General features: G+C 44.4%; 1 protein-coding gene across 1 annotated transcript in view; it reads left to right on the top strand.

Moving 5' to 3' along the window:
• Positions 1 to 1,692: 1,692 nt before the first annotated feature.
• Positions 1,693 to 22,655, top strand: part of LOC141055753 (thioredoxin-like) — a 67,536-nt gene continuing 46,573 nt past the window's right edge. Inside the window, exon 1 of the mRNA XM_073552448.1 lies at positions 1,693 to 1,850. Coding sequence (XP_073408549.1) covers positions 1,824 to 1,850 — 27 coding nt within the window. The 5' untranslated portion in view covers positions 1,693 to 1,823. The remainder of the gene's footprint in view (positions 1,851 to 22,655) is intronic.

A 22,655-nucleotide genomic window follows, 5' to 3' on the forward strand; every position in this document is an offset into this window, starting at 1 on the left:
GAAGAGGCCGTGGCATGGAGAAACTAAAATGGTTGCCATACAACCGACGGCTCATGTCCGAGTTCTTAAAAGCCTGGGAGTCATTGTCCCGGTCAAATGCCCCAATGTCCACTGCAACAAGCAGACAGTCTGCATCCGCAATGGCCATGAGTACTGTAGAAAAGTACTTTTTGTAGTTATAGTACTCCGATCCACTTCTTTTGGGTTTGATTATCCGGATGTGTTTCCCATCCACCGCTCCCAAACAGTTGGGGAAATTGCAGACTGTCCAGAATTTTTCAGCAATATCAATTCACTTTTCCGCGGTGGGCAGGGTCATAAATTCTGGACAGAAAACGTCCCACAAAGCCCGGCAGGTGTCGGCAACTATTCCCGACAAGCTTGATATTCCAAGCCGGTACTGGAAGTGGAGTGAAGATAGGGTCTGTCCAGTAGCCAGGAATCTGTGAAACAGAGAGAGAACAAAAATTAATATTTATGTCTAGGGTTTTTTAAAACACTAAAATAAAAAAATATTAGTACATGGCAGAACAATAATTCTGCATGCTTTGGAATAGTACATGGCAAAACAAAAAAAATTATGCAGGCATTGGTTTCTAAATATTACGTACCGTAATGTGACCAGGAGCCATTCCTCAGGAGGAATTGCACAACAGAGCTGTGTGTCCTGTCTCCGAATGGATTCTTGAACATGAGCAAGCAAATCCATGAAGCTTTCTTGAGACATCCAGGTATAGTCACTAAATTTCGCCGGGTTTCCCTGGAGCTCACTGTAGAGGGTGTGGTAAGCTCCACAGCTTTCACAGAGTTCAATAAATCGGATGTATCCACAAACGCCGCCGCTGTCGTCTTCGCTGTCTCTCTCTCCCTTTGTGGCTGGCAAGCAAATGCAAAAGCCTGAGCCAGCGCGATGTCCAGATTCAAGTTGAAGCGAAAACTGTTCCAGCACATATCCATGTTGACAAAGGAAAAAGCAACAAAATCTGAAGAATTCAGCTGTAAACAGGGTATATGTAAAGAATTCCCATGACACACACCCACTGGTGTCCCATTGGTGGAGTCTGTTTCAAGAATTTTTCAAGGATTTTCCTCTTGTGAAATGTGACACTTAGAGAACGCATGTGCCTAAAAATGGCAAACGCATGTAAAAAAGCATTGAAAAACGCATACAAACGCTGCATTTTTTTGTCATCATGTGCACGCTGATGCGTCAAAAAATCGCTACGTTTACATGCGTTTGCAAGCGTTTTTTGCTTGCGTTTCATGTGCGCACGAAATGCTGTGCAAAACGGCGCAAATGTGAAAGTAGCCTAAGCCGACAGAAAAATAAACAAGTTTAGGACTCTTGGAGGAAGAAAGGGTAACAAAGGTGCAAAAAAAATTATTTGGCTGTGCTGGCAACTGTTTTTAGATCAACTCGACATCTGCAATATCTAATTATGATTGTTAGGTTGGTCATTTGTATTCCTAATTTCCTACTAAAGTGGTGATCTACAGTCAAAATCTGGTTCTCACTCTGCAAATAGTGTACATCAAGTTTTGTAATTTTGCTTATTCTAGACAGGAAATGTCTTGCTCATAAGTGCCAGTGGCATATACCTTCCAATCTTAACACCCATACTAATCTGTGCCGCTCCCAAATATTGATGAGCTCAGTACTGATCTTATTGTGCTTTGTAATAATGGGCTGGGCTGTTTCCCTGAGGGTGACTGGAGATTTCACAAATACCAGGAAAGAGCAAGAATCATCCAGAGCATGCTAAGGCATCTTCATATTAGGACTTAAGAAGAGTTATACACCGAGTCTGGAAAAAAAGGAAATCATGCCTGTGTTAGAAGTACAAGAGGAGGTAAATCTTGTTTTGCATTTATTTTAGTCTACAGTGTTATGTTAATACATTAGCAGTAAAGAAGTAGATGGCAATTTTTGTTCTGTTCATCTGACCAGTATCTATCTATCTATCTATCTATCTTAGTATATAGAAAAACCTGACAAGCACCTCCTAAGTGTGAACATGTGCAAGCTGCAAGACTGCATTATATAGAAAAAAGAAAGCACAGCAGCACTATGCATAAGTTTAGGCCATGTGAAAACACTAAAAAACATTGACTCTAGATTTTTTTCTCAAAAAATGTACTTACAGTGATAAATGAAAAATGAAGGTTCTTAGCGCATAAATTGGCCAATTCATGTATGCCCATCAACCACGGCAAGGTGACCTCCATCTGATGGGTCCCTGTTCTACTATAAATGCCTTCTCTCGGGCTGTCAACCCGGCCAAACATGACCTAAACTTATGCATAGTGCTCCTGTGCTTTCTTTTTTTCTATCTATCTCATATCTATCTATCCCCTCCCAATGTAGGGTATATAAGTATTGTATTTCAGCAATATGTGTAGTAGAGACAAAGGGTACAAAATAAATGCATATCATGTGTGAGAGATCCACTGTCGCATACACCTATTTTTATTCAAAAAAAGAATTTAATCACAACATGAGGAATAAAGAATACATTCCCCAGTATTTCTTCAAATAATGTTTCCTTCCACCACATTCTATTAGATTTAAAAAATAGAAGGTTTCTAAATATCATGTACAGAGGACCTTATTTAGGCTCGTCGTTTGCTTCTTTTTGTTTCTGCTTTCTGTGAACTTTTATTAAGACATGGTAACTAACGGCATGAGGATTTTATACTTTAAACTAATGACACACATCTATGTACAGTTTCTGAGAAATCCAGCTTTGAAACTGAATGAAAATGAGCCGCAGGTGCTTTGTGGTGGACAAATGTACTTAAAGCTCTCCTGCCATTCCTCTCTATTCCCTGCCTGCCTCCTATGTCAGACTGAGAGGACTGTTGCAGTCTCCTGACTTCCCTGACCCACACTACGCACAAACGCTATTTCATAGAAATGTTTCATATACCGTAAATCAGTTTGTAACATATAGGACAGTTTGTGGTATATGCAGTTATGCGTGATTGTAAATGTTTCCCTCTGCGTAAGATTACACAACCAATGTATAGGCGGCTTAGTGAGTATTTAGTCAGCCACCAATTGTGCAAGTTCTCCCACTTAAAAAGATGAGAGAAGTCTGTAATTGACATCATAGGTAAACCACAACTATGAGAGTCAAAATGAGAAAACAAATCCAGGTAAATCATCTTGTCTGATTTGGCAAGATTTATTTTGCAAATTATGGTGGAAAATAAGTATTTGGTCATTAAAAAAAGTTCATCAAATTATTTTGTTATATATCCTTTGTTGGTAATGACAGAGGTCATATGTTTTCTGTAAGTCTTCACAAGGTTGCCACACACTGTTAGTGGTATGTTGGCCCATTCCTCCATCCAGATCTCCTGTAGAGCAGTGATGTTTTGGGCTTGTTGCTAGGCAACATGGACTTTCAAATCCCACCAAAGGTTTTCTTAGGGGTTGACATCTTTAGACTAGCTAGGCCACTCCAGGACCTTCATATGCTTCTTACGAAGCCACTCCTTCATTGCCCAGGTGGTGTGCTTGAGATAATTGTCAAGCTGAAAGACCCATTAACGTTTCATCTTCAATGCCCTTGCTGATGGAATGAGGTTTGCACTTAGAATCTCATGATACATGGCCCCATTCATTCTTTCATGTACTCGGATCAGTCATCCTGGTCTTTTTGCAGAGAAACACCCTCAAAGCATGATGTTGCTACCCCCATGCTTCACAGTAGGTATGGTGTTCTTTGGATGCAACTCAGCATTCTGTCTCCTCCAAACAAGATGTGTTTTGTTTCTACCAAGCAGTTCTACTTTGGTTTCATCAGACCATATGACATTTTCCCAATATTCTTCTGGATAATCCAAATGCTCTCTAGCAAACTTCAAACAGGCCCAGACATGTACTGGCTTAATCAGGGGGACATGTCTGGCGCTGCAGGATCTGAGTCCCTGGTAGTGTAGTGTGTTAGTGATGGTAGGCTTTGTTACGTTGGTCCAAGCTCTATGCAGGTCATTCACTAGATCCCCCCATGTGGCTCTGGGATTTTTGCTCACCGTTCCTGTGATCATTTTGACCCCACGGGGTGAGATCTTGCATAGAGCCCCAGATTGAGGGAGATTATCAGTGGTCTTGTATGTCTTCCATTTTCTTATTATTGCTCCCACAGTTGATTTCATCACACCAAGCTGCTTGCCTATTACAGATAAAACAAAGCAAAAAACACAAATATCCTGAACTAAAAAGTAAAAAATATACTGCAAATAATGCATAAAGGTAGTAATAATAATAATAAGGGTATTTAGTAAACATCATTATTTTGATCAAAATTAACAAGCCATCCCGCCACGTCACGGCAACCCTTGTGGGACAGTCCCTACTCTAGCATTTAAAACCTTTTCACTTGCCAAGTGACGTAAATGTGAATAAGGATCGAGCGGCTGAACCACTAGTAACAGCTTAGGCCAGACTGGATGGCTTTCCCAGCTCAGAAAAAGGGCGGTCACACCCATATATGCACTGAATGCACAATGAAATGAATAAAAAACAAATCTGAACTGAGAAAGTAAGTTAATGTGTATGCACAATGTAAGTGCATATTAACACATGACCATTAACCAGAGAAAACAAAGCAAAAAACACAAATATTCTGAACTAAAAAGTAAAAAATATACTGCAAATAATGCATAAAGGTAGTAATAATAATAAAGGTATTTAGTAAACATAATTTTGATCAAAATAATGAACAAGCCATCCCGCCACTTCACGGCAACCCTTGTGGGACAGTCCCTACTCTTGTTTATTTATTTATTTTTTTTATTGCCTATTACAGATTCAGTCTTCCCAGCCTGGTGCAAGGCTACAATTTTGTTTCTGGAGTCTTTCGACAGCTCTTTGGTATTCACCGTAATGGAGTTTGGAGTGTGACTGTTTGAGGTTGTGGATAGGTGTCTTTTATACTGATAACAAGTTCCAACAGGTGCCATTACTACAGGTAATGAGTGGAGGACAGAGGAGCCTCTTAAAGAAGAAATTACAGGTCTGTGAGAGCCAGAAATCTTGCATGTTTTTGTCATGATCTCAGTGCGGGTTGGACCTGCACGCTTGGGGTTAATGTCTGGAACCAGTGCTGATGACCTGCACTTCTGGGGTTAAATGTTATGATCCCAGTGCAGGCTCTTACCTGCACACCTGGGGCTTATTATTGTGGCCTCTCCTTGGTTCTGGGAAAGCTTTTTATAGCCTCAGGAAGCTCCAATCCCCATCAGTTATACTTTCGCCCTTGGCAGAATGTGTTGACCCCGAGTGTGTTTGTGCTGTGTTCTTGTTTGCCTGATACTTTGGTTACGACTCGGTATGTTCTCTGGATACTGCTTGTTGGATTCTGCTTGGTACCTTCTATGTCTGTTTGGCTTTGACCACTGCTTGGCCCCGACTATCCGTTCTGTCTCATCCCTGGTACTTTACTGCTATCTCTGTGTATGACCCCGTTTGTCTGACTTGAGTATTCCTGTATAGTGTTCTGCCGATCTCTGGCAGCAGGACGCTAAGCCCTGCCCCTTGCAGTCACATGACCGTAGGTCCTTCGCTGCTTGCTAACTGCAGCGTCTCCAGGTCCTGTTTGCCTGAGCTGCCCGGCCATATCTGACCCCGGGCCCCTCTGCAGTGTGGGTGAGTCCCTGCTCAGCGGTGGTTGCACGCCGGCACTGTCAGGACCGTGACAGTTTTTAGGTGACCAAATACTTATTTTCCACCATAATTTGCAAAATAAATCTTTCCAAATCAGACAAGGTGATTTTCTGGATTTGTTCTCATTTTGACTCTCATAGTTGTGGTCTACCTATGATGTCAATTACTGGCCTTTCTCATCTTTTTAATTGGGAGAACTTGCACAATTGGTGGCTTACTAAATACTTTTTTCCCCACTGTATGTGTTATTTAAACCCTGCATTTAACTCAGGTGATCAATGATCTATGTATAAAGCCATTTTATTAGCACAACAGCCATATATTAACACGTCATTATCTAGAAACTGGTTTCTTTCAGCAGGAGTGTGGAGCATTTTCTGTGCCAGCGAAACAATAAATTCATTTGTTATTTAAGGTTGTCAAAGGCATTAGTTTTGACTCTCCACACCGCCTAATGTATGTGTCACAGATCCACCCCTCAGGGTGTCTGGGATGCAGTTACTGACAGCTCGGCCATCCAATCCGGTACAGGAGCGTGCTGAAGCTGTCGGTACTTTGATAGACAGCTCAGCCATCCATTCCGGTACAGGGGCGTGCTGAAGCTGTCAGTACTTTGAAAGCATGGCCATCCAATCTGGTTCAGGGGCATGCTGAGCTTCCAGTGTATTTATTGATGGCTCGACTAGTCAATTCGTGACTGGGAGGCATCGTAGTCTCCAGGTATTCACTATTCCGGGTAAATGCCATGCTTACTTAACTGAGCCGCTTCTCCCACATTACTGCCAGACGTACATTCATCTTGTAAGGTTTGTGCTTTGTGCTTCCTGTGCCTTGAGTTCTATATGCTTGATCTGTTGCCCGACTTTGGACTTTGCTCTGACTATCCGCCTGTTTAACCCCTTCAGCTCTGATCTGTTATCCTCCTGGTACGCTGACCTCGGAATGTTACCTGACTACGCTTTTGTCTCGTCCTCCTGTTTATGATGTACCCTCCTTGCTTTTGACCTTGGACCCCTTGACCACTCTTAAGGCCCCATCTCACATAGCGAGATCGCAAGCGAGATTGCTAATGTGTCACCGATTTTGTGACGCAACAGTGATCTCGCCTGCAATCTCGCTACATGTGACACGCAGCAGCGACCGGCCCCCCTGCTGGATATCGCTGATCGTGCAGGAATGTCCTGGGCCATTTTTTGGTCGTCAGCATCCCGATGGCCAGCATCTATCGCTGTGTTTGATCGCTGGATCATTGCTGCGTCGCTGAAGAGATCTGCCTGTTTGGCAGCTTACTAGCGACCATTTAGCGACGCACCAGCGATCCCTACCAGGTTGTATCGTTGTCGGGATCACTGGTGCGTCGCTAAGTGAAACGGGACCCTTACTCAAGGCTTGGCCATGAGAAGTGACCAGCGTCACATTACATCTGGCTGCTACATTTTTCTTTTTCACCACTATGGATCCTGTTCACATGCTTTATGACCAGGTGGCAAATTTGATGCAGATGACTCAGGATCTGGCGAAGGATTGCCAGAGTCTGGAATCATCGCAATATCAGTTGCAGGGTCAGATAAGTAACTAGATGAAGACCTTCCATAGCGCCTCACTGCCGAAAGTGGCTGTGACGTCAGTACCCTCTGATGTACAGTTTGTCTCTCCCGAACCTGTCATATCAGTCCCTCATAAATTTTCAGGAGAGAAAGACCAGTTTAGGGTGTTCAAGGAGAGCCGTGAGTTATTTTTTACCCTGCGCCCACGGTTATCAGGGGAGGAGTTCCAGCGGGTGGGAATAATCATGTCCCTACTGCGAGGGGGTCCTCCGACCTGGGCATTTTCTTTGTCCTCACAAGCCCCAGAACATTTTTCCGTTGATGACTTTTTTGACAGTTTAGGTCTGATATATGATGAACCCGACAGAATTCAGGTCGCAGAGGCTAAGATCATGAAACTGGCACAGGGGGGTCACACAGCTGAGGACTACTGTACTGAGTTCCGGCAGTGGTCCACTGAAGTTCTATGGAACAATGCTGCTCTCAGGTGCCAGTTCCAAAAAAGCCTTTCTGAGACACTCAAGGATGCTCTGGTCCTCCATGATGCCCCTTGTTCTCTGATGGAGGCCATGACTCAGGCCATACAAATGGACCACAGAATCCGTGAGAGACATGCTGACCAGCAGACCATGTGTTATACTTCCCCGTTGCCAGTCTTCGTGTTGTGGAGAGAAGACAGACAAGATCTCGGGCTCTGTCTATACTGTGGTCTATCTGGACATTTTCTTAAAAATTGCCCAACTCATCCTCAAGCCACCAAACCATCGGGAGAACGTCTGAGTCTGGGTGACGACCGAGGAGGTCACCCAGGCTCCCAGGTACCTCTTTCTTCCTCTGATATTATACTGATAAATACCATGATTTCCTTTGAGAACCTGGTTCTGAAAATAAGACAGTTAGTTTAGAAATACCCATTCAAATCATCGCCCTTAACAAGACACCATTGGCTCACAATTTGGTCAAGAGAGAAATGGTGGATTTCACTCTCCAAGTGGGAGCACTCCACTCTGATTCCATCTCCTGTTTTGTATTGGATAATTTACTTAGTGGATTGGTACTGGGGTTTCCATGGTTGCAGACTCACAATCTAGTTATTGATTGGTGTCTGAAGGAGATTGTGAAATGGAATCCCAACTATTCCAAGAAATGCCTAAAAAATGTACAAATATGCTCCTCTAGTCTGGAAGGTCTTCTGGGGTACCTGAAGGACTTCGGAGATGTGTTCTCGGAAAAAGAAGCGGAGATACTACCTCCCCATTGTTCCTATGATTGTGCTATTGACCTTATTCCTAGCATCAAATTCATTGTGGAGGTGGATACTTTGGAGATGGGAGTGGGGGCAGTCTTATCGTAGGGGCCCAAAACTACGACTAACCTGCGTCCATCTGCTTTTCTTTCTAAAAAATTTTCACTGGTGGAGAGAAATTATGATGTTGGGAATCGGGAGTTACTTGCTGTCAAATTGGCCTTTGAGGAATGGAGGCATTTTTTGGAGGGGGCGGTTCATACATTTACGGTGATCACGGATCACAAGAATTTAGCTTACATTGAATCGGGTAAAAGGTTAACTCCTAGACAGGCCAGATGGTCCTTGTTTTTCTCTCAATTTAATTTTTCTATTACATTCAGGCCAGGGTCTAAGAATGTGAAAGCTAATGCTTTATCTCATAGTCTAGATTTCATTTCTCCTCCAGAACCTCCATCCTCCATTATTCCATAATGTATTGTGGTGTCTATGGTAACCTTGGAGCTGGAAGGAGATTTGTAAAGCCCAGTCGTTAGCTCCTTCTACTTCCCCAGGGTCCAAATTATTTGTGCCTGTGTACCTAAGATTGCAGGTGCTACAGGAATTTCATGATTCTGTTTTAAGTGGTCATTCTGGGGTTACTACCACAAGGAAGGCCAGTGCTAGACTTTTTTGGTGGCCATCCATGCACAAGGATATTAAGGATTTTGTATCTGCTTGTAAATTTTGTGCATGCACCAAAGTCAGTCATAGCCAGCCTACTGGAGAATTGGCTCCATTGCTTATTCGAGAAAGACCATGGACTCATTTGTCACTGGATTTCATTACTGATTTGCCTCTGTCTGATGGGAAGACTGCTATTTGGGTGGTAGTTGATTGATTCAGCAAACAAACTCATTTTGTTCCTTTGTCAGGATTACCAAATGCACAGACACTCTCCAGGTTGCTCATCTCTTATATTGTAAGGTTACATGGGATCCCTCTGAACATTGTGTCTAATAGGGGAGTACAATTTGTGTCTAAATTTTGGAGAGCTTTTTGCAATAAACTAGGGATTGACTTGTCATTTTTATCTGCTTATCACCCTGAAACCAATGGTCAGACTGAGAGGACAAATTAATCTTTGGAACAGATTTTAAGGTACTTTGTGACGGTGTGACAGGAGGACTGGTCTTCGTTTTAACCTCTTGTCGAGTTTGCTTTTAACAGTTGAGTGAATCAATCTACCGGAAATGCACCAATCTTCTGTAATTATGGTTTTCATCCCAATTTGTGCGAATTTTCTAGGATTAGTTCTGAATGCCCTGGGGTGGAGGTCACCGTGCAGAGAATTGGGGATGTCTGGGAGAGGTTCAAAAGAATATTGGACTGCTCAGATTCACCAAAAACGAAAGGTCAATAGAAGACAGATGGTGGGTCCTGCTTTTAAGATTGGAGATAAGGTTTGGTTGCCGTCTAGGAACAGTAAACTTAAAGTGCCGTCAGCGAAGTTGGATCCAAAGTTTATTGGTCCATATGAGATCCTAGAGGTGGTCAATCCTGTGGCAATTAGGTTAAAGCTTCCTTCATCCCTTTGCATCCTTAATGTATTCCATAAATCCCTATTAAAGGAGTATGTCCCTTCTGCATTTTCTGCCTCATCACCACCTCCTCCGATTTCAATAGACGGTAGCCTGGAATTTGAGGTTCAGAGGGTTGTGGATTCTCGGGGGCTCTGTAATTCCCTTCAGTACCTCATGCACTGGAGGGGATACGGACCAGAGGAGAGATCCTGGGTCCCTGCTCGAGATGTGAAGGCCAATCGGTTAGTCAGGGCCTTCCATCTAAAATTTCCTGGGAAGCCTGGGGGTCCAGTGGCCCCCCTAGAAGAGGAGGTACTGTCATGGTTCCACCCCTCAGGGTGTCTGGGATGCAGTTACTGACAGCTCGGCCGTCCAATCCAGTACACGGGCGTGCTGAAGCTGTCTGTACTTTGATGGACAGCTTAGCTGTCCAATCTGGTACAGGGGTATGCTGAAGCTGTCAATACTTTGACAGCATGGCCATCCAATCTGGTTCCAATCTGACAGTATGTTTATTGATAAGTACAAATAGTGTCCAGCGGTAAATGAAGGTAAAAATTAACTTTTAATTTGTCATACATTAAAATATGGTACAATGACAATCCAGCACTTAGTACACACTGGCTCAGAAACTGAATGGATCGATGCATTTTGACATTATGTCTTAGTCATGATCATGGGCCGTATGCTTTTTACTGCTCTTAAATAACATATTGTATTATTCCAATATTCTGTGAACTATTAATTCAAATGTACTCTTTGTGGGTGGGACAACTCCTTTAAGTTTGTTTCCCTATGAAAAGGTTCATCATTATATCGTTATATCCACAGAGACTGCAGTATATACATCACATAGGAAACAATGAGACTGCTGTATACATGACATGAGATACACCGACATTGCTGTATACACATCACATCACATAGGATACACCAATACTTCTGTAAATACATCACATAGGAGAAAAAACTGCTGTATATGCATCATTAAAGACATCGGGACTGAGGAATATACATCACATATGTCAGGAACACCGCACTGAACTTGCCCACTGAGCCAGTGTGCGTGTCCTGAGTAAAACAAACTGTGCTCAGAGATATCTTGTCACGGGGGCTTAGTTCAACTAAGGCTGAAATACCCGGGGCCCCTGTGGTGTCCCTTTACTAGGGGAAACCCTGTCTGACCCTCAACCCAGGGTTTTTGCTGAAGGTGCAAATGCCTGAGCCTCCGACCTTTCCTTATCTCCTGCTCAGCCCTGCACTTAACCCTCCACCCTCCACCCAGTGAGAAGTCACCACCAAAGCTCCCACACAAATAATGACAGACAGGGAGAACTTAAACTGCACTGCGCCGCACACACACAGGAATAAACAGTAATGTGAACAGGGCACAACTAAACACAAATATGGGAAGGAGAAAGGATAACGACGGATCATACGACACCAGATAAGAATCTCTCTCTCTTGAACACCTCCACTCCAGACCGGAACCACTTGGTATGAAACACAAGCTATAATCGGCGACGCCCATAGGCCAGCATGACTATTTAAAGACCGTGGGCGTGACTAACCATCCAACCTGGTCTCCAGCAGGATTAACCCCCGAGAGCCTGAAGATCAGGCCGGCGCCACTGAGGCTATAGTGGCTGGAGGTGGAACTACCTCTGCCTGCCGGATGCTGTGGTGTGAACAGCGTCCGACATGACAGTACCCCGTCTTCTACGAGGGACCCCAGGGCCCTCAAGACTCATAGGACCCGGCTTGTCCGGATGACGACGGTGAAAAGAACTGACCAGCCGATCCGCATGTATGTCTGAGGCTGGAACCCAAGACCTCTCCTCTGGACCATACCCCCGCCAGTGCACCAAATACTGAAGAGTACGGCGTACTACTCGAGAGTCCACTACCTTGGCGACCTCGAACTCTAACTCGCCATCCACCATGACTGGAGGTGGCATCGGCGTCGTGTCCACCAAGCCTACCACCTTTTTCAATAAAGCCCTGTGAAACACGTTGTGTATCTTGTACACCGCGGGAAGTTCCAACCGATAAGCTACTGGGTTAATGATGGCAGAAATCCTAAAAGGCCCAATAAACCTTGGACCCAGTTTTAAAGAAGGGATTTTGAGTTTTATGTTCTTCGTAGCTAACCACACCCATTCACCCACACACAGGTCCGGACCTGGCACGCGTCTACTGTCAGCCACCCGTTTGTACCTGGCACTCATGCTCAACAAACGCTGTTTCACCCGCCTCCAGACTGATGACAATTGGGCTCCTAGCTGATCCTCCTCCGGGACACCCCCGGAGTCACCCTGACGTAAGGTACAAAACTGAGGATGTTGACCGTACACACAAAAGAATGGAGACTCTCCTGATGACTCTTGGCGGTGATTATTTAATGCGAATTCGGCCAGAGGAAGGAAAGTAGACCACTCCTCCTGGTTGTCGGACACAAAGCATCGTAAATACTGTTCTAGATTTTGGTTCATGCGCTCAGTTTGTCCATTAGACTGTGGATGAAACGCCGATGAATGTGACAACTTGATCCCCAACCTTGAGCAAAAAGCTTTCCAAAACCTCGCCACAAATTGCGTACCCCTATCAGATACTATGTCAGACGGTACTCCGTGGAGTCTGACCACCTCCTTCACAAATACCTGAGCCAACGTCTTAGCATTGGGCAAAGAGGACAACGCCACAAAATGCGCCATCTTTGAAAAACGGTCAACCACCACCAGGATGACCGTGTTCCCTGCCGAGGCTGGCAAGTCAGTGATAAAATCCATGGAGATTTCTGTCCATGGCCTATTGGGTACCCCCAGAGGCTGTAGCGTGCCAGCAGGACGGGTTCGGGGTGACTTAGCCCTAGCGCACGTGATGCAAGCTGCCACGTACGAGAAAACGTCCTGCCGGATTTTGGGCCACCAGAAACGACGCGATACCAGCTCTAAGGTGCCCTTCACCCCTGGGTGACCAGCCAGTACCGAATCGTGGTGTTCCTTCAACACCTTAGGCCGAAGATGCAGGGGTACAAATGATTTGTTGGCGGGAAGTCCTGGTGGTACCTCCTCTTGGGCCTCGGCAATCTCCGCCTCTACCTCAGTCGTGAGAGCCGAGACCACTACCCCTTTCTGGAGGATGGGTACCGGCTCTTCCCGAGGTTCTCCCCCCGGAAAACACCTAGACAAAGCATCCGCCTTGGTGTTTTTAGCCCCGGGACGGTACGTCACAAGAAAATTGAAACGAGTAAAAAACAATGCCCAGCGAGCCTGCCTAGGAGACAGACGCTTGGCCGACTCCAGGTAGAGCAGATTCTTATGGTCGGTGATAACTGTGACCTGGTGAGCCGCCCCCTCCAAGAAGTGTCGCCATTCCTCAAAAGCCAGTTTGATGGCCAACAACTCCCTGTTGCCGATATCATAATTCCGTTCGGCTGGCGACAACTTCTTGGAGAAGTAGGCGCATGGATGCATCTCGCTCAAGGACGAGCCTTGAGACAGTACTGCCCCCACTCCCACCTCCGACGCATCAACCTCTACCACAAAAGGTTTAGACACGTCTGGTTGCACCAGAATGGGGGCTGAAGCAAAACTATTCTTCAGACGCTCAAATGCACGTATAGCCACCTCAGGCCAGTTCGTCAGATCGGCACCCTTTTTTGTCATGTCCGTGAGCGGTTTGGCGACAGTCGAAAAGTGTTTTATAAATTTCCTATAATAATTCGCAAACCCAAGGAACCGCTGGAGTGCTTTCAGACTCTCCGGCCTCTCCCATTGCAACACCGCTTGCACCTTAGCGGTGTCCATTTTAAAACCAGCTGCGGACACAATATATCCCAAAAAGGGCAACTCCTGGACAAAAAATAAACATTTTTCCAGCTTAGCATAGAGCTGGTTCTCCCGGAGCAACTGTAACACCTGCCTAACATGCTGCAAATGAGTGTCCCGATCGCTAGAATAAATGAGGATATCATCCAGGTATACAATCACAAATCTCCCCAGGACATGAGCAAAGACATCATTAATAAAATGTTGGAAAACGGCAGGCGCGGTGGTCAACCCAAACGGCATAACCAGACTCTCAAAATGACCCTCAGGAGTGTTAAACGCCGTCTTCCACTCATCCCCCTGACGGACCCTTATGAGGTTATACGCCCCCCTGAGGTCCAGCTTGGAAAACCATTTTGCCCCCGCTACCTGGTTGAACAAATCCGGGATCAACGGCATTGGGTAGGGATCACGGATAGTAATCTGGTTTAACTCTCTGAAATCCAGACACGGGCGTAACCCCCCATCTTTCTTCTTAATGAAGAAAAACCCCGCGGCTACAGGCGAGGACGAAGGCCGGATGTGACCTTTGCTCAGACTCTCCGCGATGTAGTCTTTCAGAGCTTGTCTCTCAGGACCAGAAATATTAAACATCCTGGCCTTAGGTAATTTGGCCCCGGGTTTTAACCTAATAGCACAGTCATAGGCTCTATGTGGAGGCAGTTCTGAGCAACCCTTCTCAGAGAAAACATCCGCGAAATCCTGCAAAGCCTCCGGCAGGCTGGGCGTCACGGCGGACACACATGTGGCCAAGCAATTGTCTTGGCAGAAACCACTCCATTGTACTATGTCCTGAGTTTTCCAATCAATTACCGGGTTGTGCCTGGACAGCCATGGAAAACCCAGGACCATTTGAGCTGGGAGATTACGGAGGACCCTACATGTAACCGACTCAGAATGTAGGACCCCAATGTGGAGTTTCACCTCTGCCACAAACTCAGTAATCTCCCCTTGAGGGAGGGGAACAGCATTAATGGTCACCACCTGTATGGGGTGAGGAAGTTTTTCAATCTTAAACCCGGCGGTGTGTGCAAACTCCTCATCTATGAGATTGGTGGCGGAACCGCTATCCACAAACACTGATATAGGTAGCTCTCTGCCGGCGACAATAACCTTGGCAGGGAGCATACATTGAGATACCATCATGGAGGATATGCATACGCTCAGTTGGGTCTCCTCCATACCCTCTGAGCTTAACAGTTTTCCGCCGGTGTGACCCTCTTAGGTAGTACCGGGCAAACGTTAACATAATGACCTCCTTTACCACAGTAGAAACATGCTCCGGACTTCCGGACTCCCGGAGCGCGAGGCTGAACCTGTGCCACGCCAGCAATCTGCATAGGTTCAGGGGACTCATCTACTTCAACCACACCTGCACCTCTGCTTTCTCCCAGAGGTAGCGTCTCCTGTGCCCCCTGACGAAAACGGCGATCAATACGTATCACCAAACTCATGGCAGACTCCAATGATGCCGGAGTCTCATACATCAGGAGGGCTTGTTTCACCCTCCCTGATACCCCATGAATAAACTGGCTCCGCAGTGCTGGGTCATTCCACTGTGTGTCTACAGCCCAGCGGCGAAATTCCGAACAATAGTCTTCTGCCAAGCGCTCCCCCTGGCGGAGGGCGCGGATTTTAGATTCCGCTAGAGCCAGTCGGTCAGGGTCATCGTAAATGAGCCCGAGGGCAGAAAAAACATTATCGACCGAATGAAATGTAGCAGAGTCAGGTGGTAAGGAAAATGCCCATGCTTGGGGGTCACCACTCAGTAATGACAACACCAGCCCTACTCGCTGGGCCTCATTACCTGAGGATATTGGCCGCATGCGGAAGTATAATTTGCAGGCCTCCCGAAATACGACAAATTTGCTGCGATCGCCTGAAAATCGTTCTGGCAGCGGAAACTTCGGCTCTGCACCGATACCTGCAGATGCCGTTTGCACCTTTGCTACTACCAGGCCCTGCTGCTGAACTGCCCCATTCAACTCGGAGACCTGTATGGACAGCGCCGCCAACTGGCGGGTTATGGAATCTAATGGATCCATGGACTCCTGAAAAAATGTAGGCCGATTATAATGTCACGGGGGCTTAGTTCAACTAAGGCTGAAATACCCGGGGCCCCTGTGGTGTCCCTTTACTAGGGGAAACCCTGTCTGACCCTCAACCCAGGGTTTTTGCTGAAGGTGCAAATGCCTGAGCCTCCGACCTTTCCTTATCTCCTGCTCAGCCCTGCACTTAACCCTCCACCCTCCACCCAGTGAGAAGTCACCACCAAAGCTCCCACACAAATAATGACAGACAGGGAGAACTTAAACTGCACTGCGCCGCACACACACAGGAATAAACAGTAATGTGAACAGGGCACAACTAAACACAAATATGGGAAGGAGAAAGGATAACGACGGATCATACGACACCAGATAAGAATCTCTCTCTCTTGAACACCTCCACTCCAGACCGGAACCACTTGGTATGAAACACAAGCTATAATCGGCGACGCCCATAGGCCAGCATGACTATTTAAAGACCGTGGGCGTGACTAACCATCCAACCTGGTCTCCAGCAGGATTAACCCCCGAGAGCCTGAAGATCAGGCCGGCGCCACTGAGGCTATAGTGGCTGGAGGTGGAACTACCTCTGCCTGCCGGATGCTGTGGTGTGAACAGCGTCCGACATGACATATCTATGGAGCGGGCAGCAGCAGAGAAGGTGCATACTTCAGTACAGCAGGACCTGAAGCACGTGACTGCTGGGGGCATGGCCTAAACCTCAGAGAGCTAGGAGCTGCAGGAAAACTCCTAGCAGGGTAACTACGGGACAAAGTTACCAAGGGGCATAGACAGGGACGAAAACAGATCAGGCCGGAGTCAAAGCATAAGATAGCACGACAAAACCAGAGGATTAGACAGGAAAGATAGTCAGGACGTAGCCAATGAGTCATACACGGAGATAGCTGCAAAGTACAAGAGGGGCGAGCAGAGAATAGTCAGGTCACAGGCAATGAGTCATACACAGTGAGGGTAGCGCAGTACAGAATCAACAGGCAAACTCACAACGGGGAACAGAACTGGGTCAGAGCCACATGAGCAAGCTATAAAACACCGAACAGGCACAGGCACACAGGGGTCAACACACTCGGCCAAAGGCAAAAGTATAACTGACGGGGATTGGAGTTTCTCAGGGGCATAAGAAGCTCTCTCCGAACCAAAGAGAGGCCACAATAATTAACCCCAGGAGTGCAGGTCAAAGCCTGCACTGGGCTCCAGACATTAACCCCTGACGTGCAGGTCAAAATCTGCACTGGGATCATGACAACATAGTATACATTGCGGGTACTGGAGCATATACATCACGCAGGAAACACTGGGGCTGGAGTATATACATCACATAGGAAACCATGAGGCTGGAGCATATTCACCTCATAGGAGATGCTGGTGCTGGAGCATATACTGTACATCACATAGGAGACACTAGGGCTGGAGCATGTGCATCACAAAGGAGATGCTGGGGATGATATTTATAAATCACATAGGAGAGACTGGGGCTGAAGCATATGCATCACAAGAAAGATGCTGGGTCTGGATCATGTACATACAGTGGGTTGGAAAAGTATTCAGACCCCTTTAAATTTTTCACTCTTTGTTTCATTGCAGCCATTTGGTTAATTCAAAAAAGTTCATTTTTTTTCTCATTAATGTACACTTTGCAACCTATCTTGACTGAAAAAAACAGAAATGTAGAAATTTTTGCAAATTTATTAAAAAAGAAAAACTGAAATACCACATGGTCATAAGTATTCAGACCCTTTGCTCAGACACTCATATTTAAGTCACATGCTGTCCATTTCCTTGTGCTCCTCCTTGAGATGGTTCTACTCCTTCATTGGAGTCCAGCTGTGTTTAATTAAACTCATGCAACTTGATTTGTAAAGGCACACACCTGTCTATGTAAGACCTCACAGACACAAGGCATGTCATACTAAATTATAATCATGAGGTCAAAGGAACTGGCCAAGGAGCTCAGAAACAGAATTGTGGCAAGGCACAGATCTGGCCAAGGTTACGAAAGAATTTCTGCAGTACTCAAGGTTCCTAAGAGCACAGTGGCCTCCATAATCCTTAAATGGAAGAAGTTTGGGACCTTCCTAGACCTGGCCGTCCAGCCAAACTGAGCAATTGTTGAAGAGCCTTGGTGAGAAATAAGATTCTATGGTCTGATGAGATAAAGATAGAACTTTTTTGTGATAATTCTAAGCGCTATGTGTGGAGAAAACCAGGCACTGCTCATCACCTGCCCAATACAATCCCAACAGTGAAACATGGTGGTGGCAGCATCATACTATAGGGGTGTTTTTCCGTTTTTCAGCTGCAGGGACAGGACGACTGGTTGCAATTGAAGGAAATATGAATGTGGCCAAGTACAGAGATATCCTGGATGAAAACCTCTTCCAGAGTGCTCTGGACCTCAGACTTGGCAGAACGTTCACCTTCCAACAGGACAATGACCCTAAGCATACAGATAAAATAACAAAGGAATGGCTTCAGAACAACTCTGTGACCATTCTTGACTGGCCCAGCCAGAGCCATGACTAGTGTTGAGCATTCCGATACTGCAAATATCGGGTATCAGTCGATATTCGCTGTATCAGAATTCCGATACCGAGTACTGATATTTTTATAATATCGAACACCGGAATCGGAAGTTCCCATAATGCAATGAGCCAGTGTTGTGGCTGTGATTGGCTGCTGAAATGATGTCATCATGATGCGCGGTCTGTGCGCATCATGATGTGCGGTCTGTGCGGGCCTGCCGGGGGTCTGTGCGGGCCTGCCGGGGGTCTGTGCGGGCCTGCCGGGGGTCTCTGCGGGCTGCTGGGGGTCTCTGCGGGCTGCTGGGGGTCTGTACGGGCCAGCCAGGGGTCTGTGCGGGCTGCCGGGGGTCTGTACGGGCCTCCCGGGGGTTGTGTGTGTGTGCAGGCATCGTCCGATGGGACTAAAGGTCCCATCGGGCTATGCCTGCTGCAATGACAGTGATTGACACATTAGCCAATGATGGGACAGTAGTAGTCCCATCATCCGGCTAATGTGTTGAATGTAAAAAAAAAAAAAAATCATACATACTACATGCATACTACATGCATACTACATACTACATATATACAACATTTATACAACATACATGCATACTACATATATACTACATATATACTACATTCATACAACATACATACATACTACAGTCATGGCCCAAAGTTTAGAGAATGACACAAATATTATATTTTCACATGATCTGCTGCCCTCTGGTTTTTATGTGTTTGTCAGATTTTTTTTATCACATACAGAAATATAATTGCAATCATATTATGAGTTACAAAAGGTTATATTGACAGTTAGAATGAGTTAATGCAGCAAGTCAATATTTGCAGTGTTGACCCTTCTTCTTCAGGACCTCAGCAATTCTCCCTGGCATGCTCTAAATCAACTTCTGGATCAAATCCTGACAGATAGCAGTCCATTCTTGCAAAATCAATGCTTTTATTTTGTCTGATTTTGAAGGTTTTTGTTTGTCCACCCGTCTCTTGATGATTGACCACAAGTTCACAATGGGATTAAGATCTGGGGAGTTTCCAGCCCATGGTCCCAAAATCTCTATGTTTTGTTCCCTGAGCCATTTAGTTATCACCTTTGCTTTATGGCAAGGTGCTCCATCATGTTGAAAAAGGCATTGTTGATCGCCAAACTGCTCTTGGACGGTTGGGAGAAGTTGCTCTTGGAGGACATTCTGGAACCATTCTTTATTCATGGCTGTGTTTTTAGGCAAGACTGAGAGAGAACCCATTCCCTTGGCTGAGAAGCAACCCCACACATGAATGGTTTCAGGATGCTTGACAGTTGGCATGAGACAAGAGTGGTGGTAGCGCTCACCTGGTCTTCTCCGAATAAACCATTTTCCAGATGTCCCAAACAATCGAAAAGGGAATTCATCAGAGAAAATGACTTTACCCTAGTCCTCAGCAGTCCACTCCCTGTACCTCTTACAGAATATCAGTCTGTCCATGATGTTTTTTCTGGAGAGAAGTGGCTTCTTTGCTGCCCTCCTTGAGACCAGGCCTTGCTCCAAGAGTCTCCGCCTCACAGTGCGTGCAGATGCACTCACACCTGCCTGCTGCCATTCCTGAGCAAGCTCTGCACTGCTGGTAGCCCGATCCCACAGCTGAAACACTTTTAAGAGACGGTCCTGGCGCTTGCTGGTCTTTCTTGGGTGCCCTGGAGCCTTTTTGGCAACAAGGGAACCTCTCTCCTTGAAGTTCTTGATGATGCGATAGATTGTTGACTGAGGTGCAATCTTTCTAGCTGCGGTACTCTTCCCTGTTAGGTCATTTTTGTGCAGTGCAATGATGACTGCACGTGTTTCTTTAGAGATAACCATGGTTAACAGAAGAGAAACAATGATGCCAAGCACCAGCCTCCTTTTAAAGTGTCCAGTGGTGTCATTCTTACTTAATCATGACAGATTGATCTCCAGCCCTGTCCTCATCAACACCCACACCTGTGTTAATGGAGCAATCACTGAAAAGATGTTAGCTGGTCCTTTTAAGGCAGGCCTGCAATGATGTTGAAATGTGTTTTGGGGATAAAGTTAGTTTTCTAGGCAAATATTGACTTTGCAAGTAATTGCTGTTAAGCTGATCACTCTTTATAACATTCTGGAGTATATGCAAATTGCCATTAGAAAAAATGAAGCAGTAGACTTTGTAAAAAATAATATTTGTGTCATTCTCTAAACTTTTGGCCATGACTGTACATATATACTACATTCATACAACATACATACATACATACATACTACATATATATTACATTCATACAACATACATACTACATCCATACTACATATATACTACATTCATACAACATACATACAACATACATACTACATATACATACATACATACATACTACATATATACTACATTCATACAACATACATACATACTACATATATACTGCATTCATACAACATACATACATAGCACATACTACATACATACTACATATATGCTACATTCATACAACATACATACATACTACATATATACTACATTCATACAACATACATACATACTACATACTACATATATACTACATTCATACAACATACATACATACGTACATACTACATATTACATGCTACATACATACTACATACATACTACATATATACTGCATTCATACAACATACATACATAGCACATACTACATACATACTACATATATACTACATTCATACAACATACATACATACTACATACTACATATATACTACATTCATACAACATACATACATACATACTACATATTACATGCTACATACATACTACATCATACATACTACATATATACTGCATTCATACAACATACATACATAGCACATACTACATACATACTACATATATACTACATTCATACAACATACATACATACTACATTCATACATACATACATACTACATACATACTACATATATACTACATTCATACAACATACATACTACATATATACTACATTCATACATACATACTACATATATACTACATTCATACAAAATACATGCATACATACTACATACTTACTACATATATACTACATTCATACAACATACATACATACATACATAGATACTACATACATACTACATACAATACATTCATACATTCATACAATACATGCATATAGACATACAGTACATATAACATAGAGTACATACTCACCATCACTTGTCACTTTGATCCCCGGAGCCAGCGTCATCTCACTGTAAAAAATATTAAAACAACAAACAAGCAATATACTCCCTGATCCGCAGAAATCCACGAGTGTCCCACAATGATCTCCTGCAGTGCATCACTCAGAGGTTACTATAGTTCACTGGTCTCACTTTATGGCAAAAGCTGTGTGGGAACTTTCTCACACAGCAATTACAAAAGTGAGACTAGGGACTATTTTTTTACAGTGGCGGAGGAATACAGTGTGGAAGGATACCTACCTCCCGTCATTGTATTCCTGGGGCCCCTAGAGAGCGGTGGCATCAGCTGATGATGCTGTTCTCCACGGGAGATCGTCATGGGACACTCGTGGATTTCTGCGGATCAGGGAGTATATCGGTTGTTTGTTATTTTAATATTTTTTAAAGATGACACTGGCTTCGGGGATCAAAGTGACAAGTGATGGTGAGTATGTACTCTATGTTATATGTACTGTATGTCCATTTGTATGTATTGTATGAATGTATGAATGTATTGTATATAGTATGTATGTAGTATGTATGTTGTATGTGTGTAGCATGTTTTATGTATGTTGCATGTATGTAGTATGTATGTAGTATGTACTATGTATGTATGTTGCATGAATGTAGTATATATGTAGTATGTATGTTGTATGTATGTTGTATTAATGTAGTATATATGTAGTATGTATGTAGCATGTAGTATGTATGTATGTTGTATGAATGTAGTATATATGTAGTAGGTATGTAGTATGTATGTTGTATGTATGTTGTATGTATGTTGTATGAATGTAGTATATATGAAGTATGTATGTAGTATGTAGTATGCATGTATGTTGTTTGAATGTAGTATATATGAAGTATGTATGTATGCTATATGAATGTAGTATATATGTAGTATGTATGTAGTATGTATGTATGTTGTATGAATGTAGTATATATGAAGTATGTATGTAGTATGTATGTATGTTGTATGAATGTAGTATATATTAAGTATGTATGTAGTATGTATGTATG

Source organism: Dendrobates tinctorius, unplaced genomic scaffold (assembly GCF_039654945.1).
Source record: "Dendrobates tinctorius isolate UK_male_01 unplaced genomic scaffold, ASM3965494v1 ptg000191l, whole genome shotgun sequence".
NCBI classification, from domain to species: Eukaryota; Metazoa; Chordata; class Amphibia; order Anura; family Dendrobatidae; genus Dendrobates; species Dendrobates tinctorius.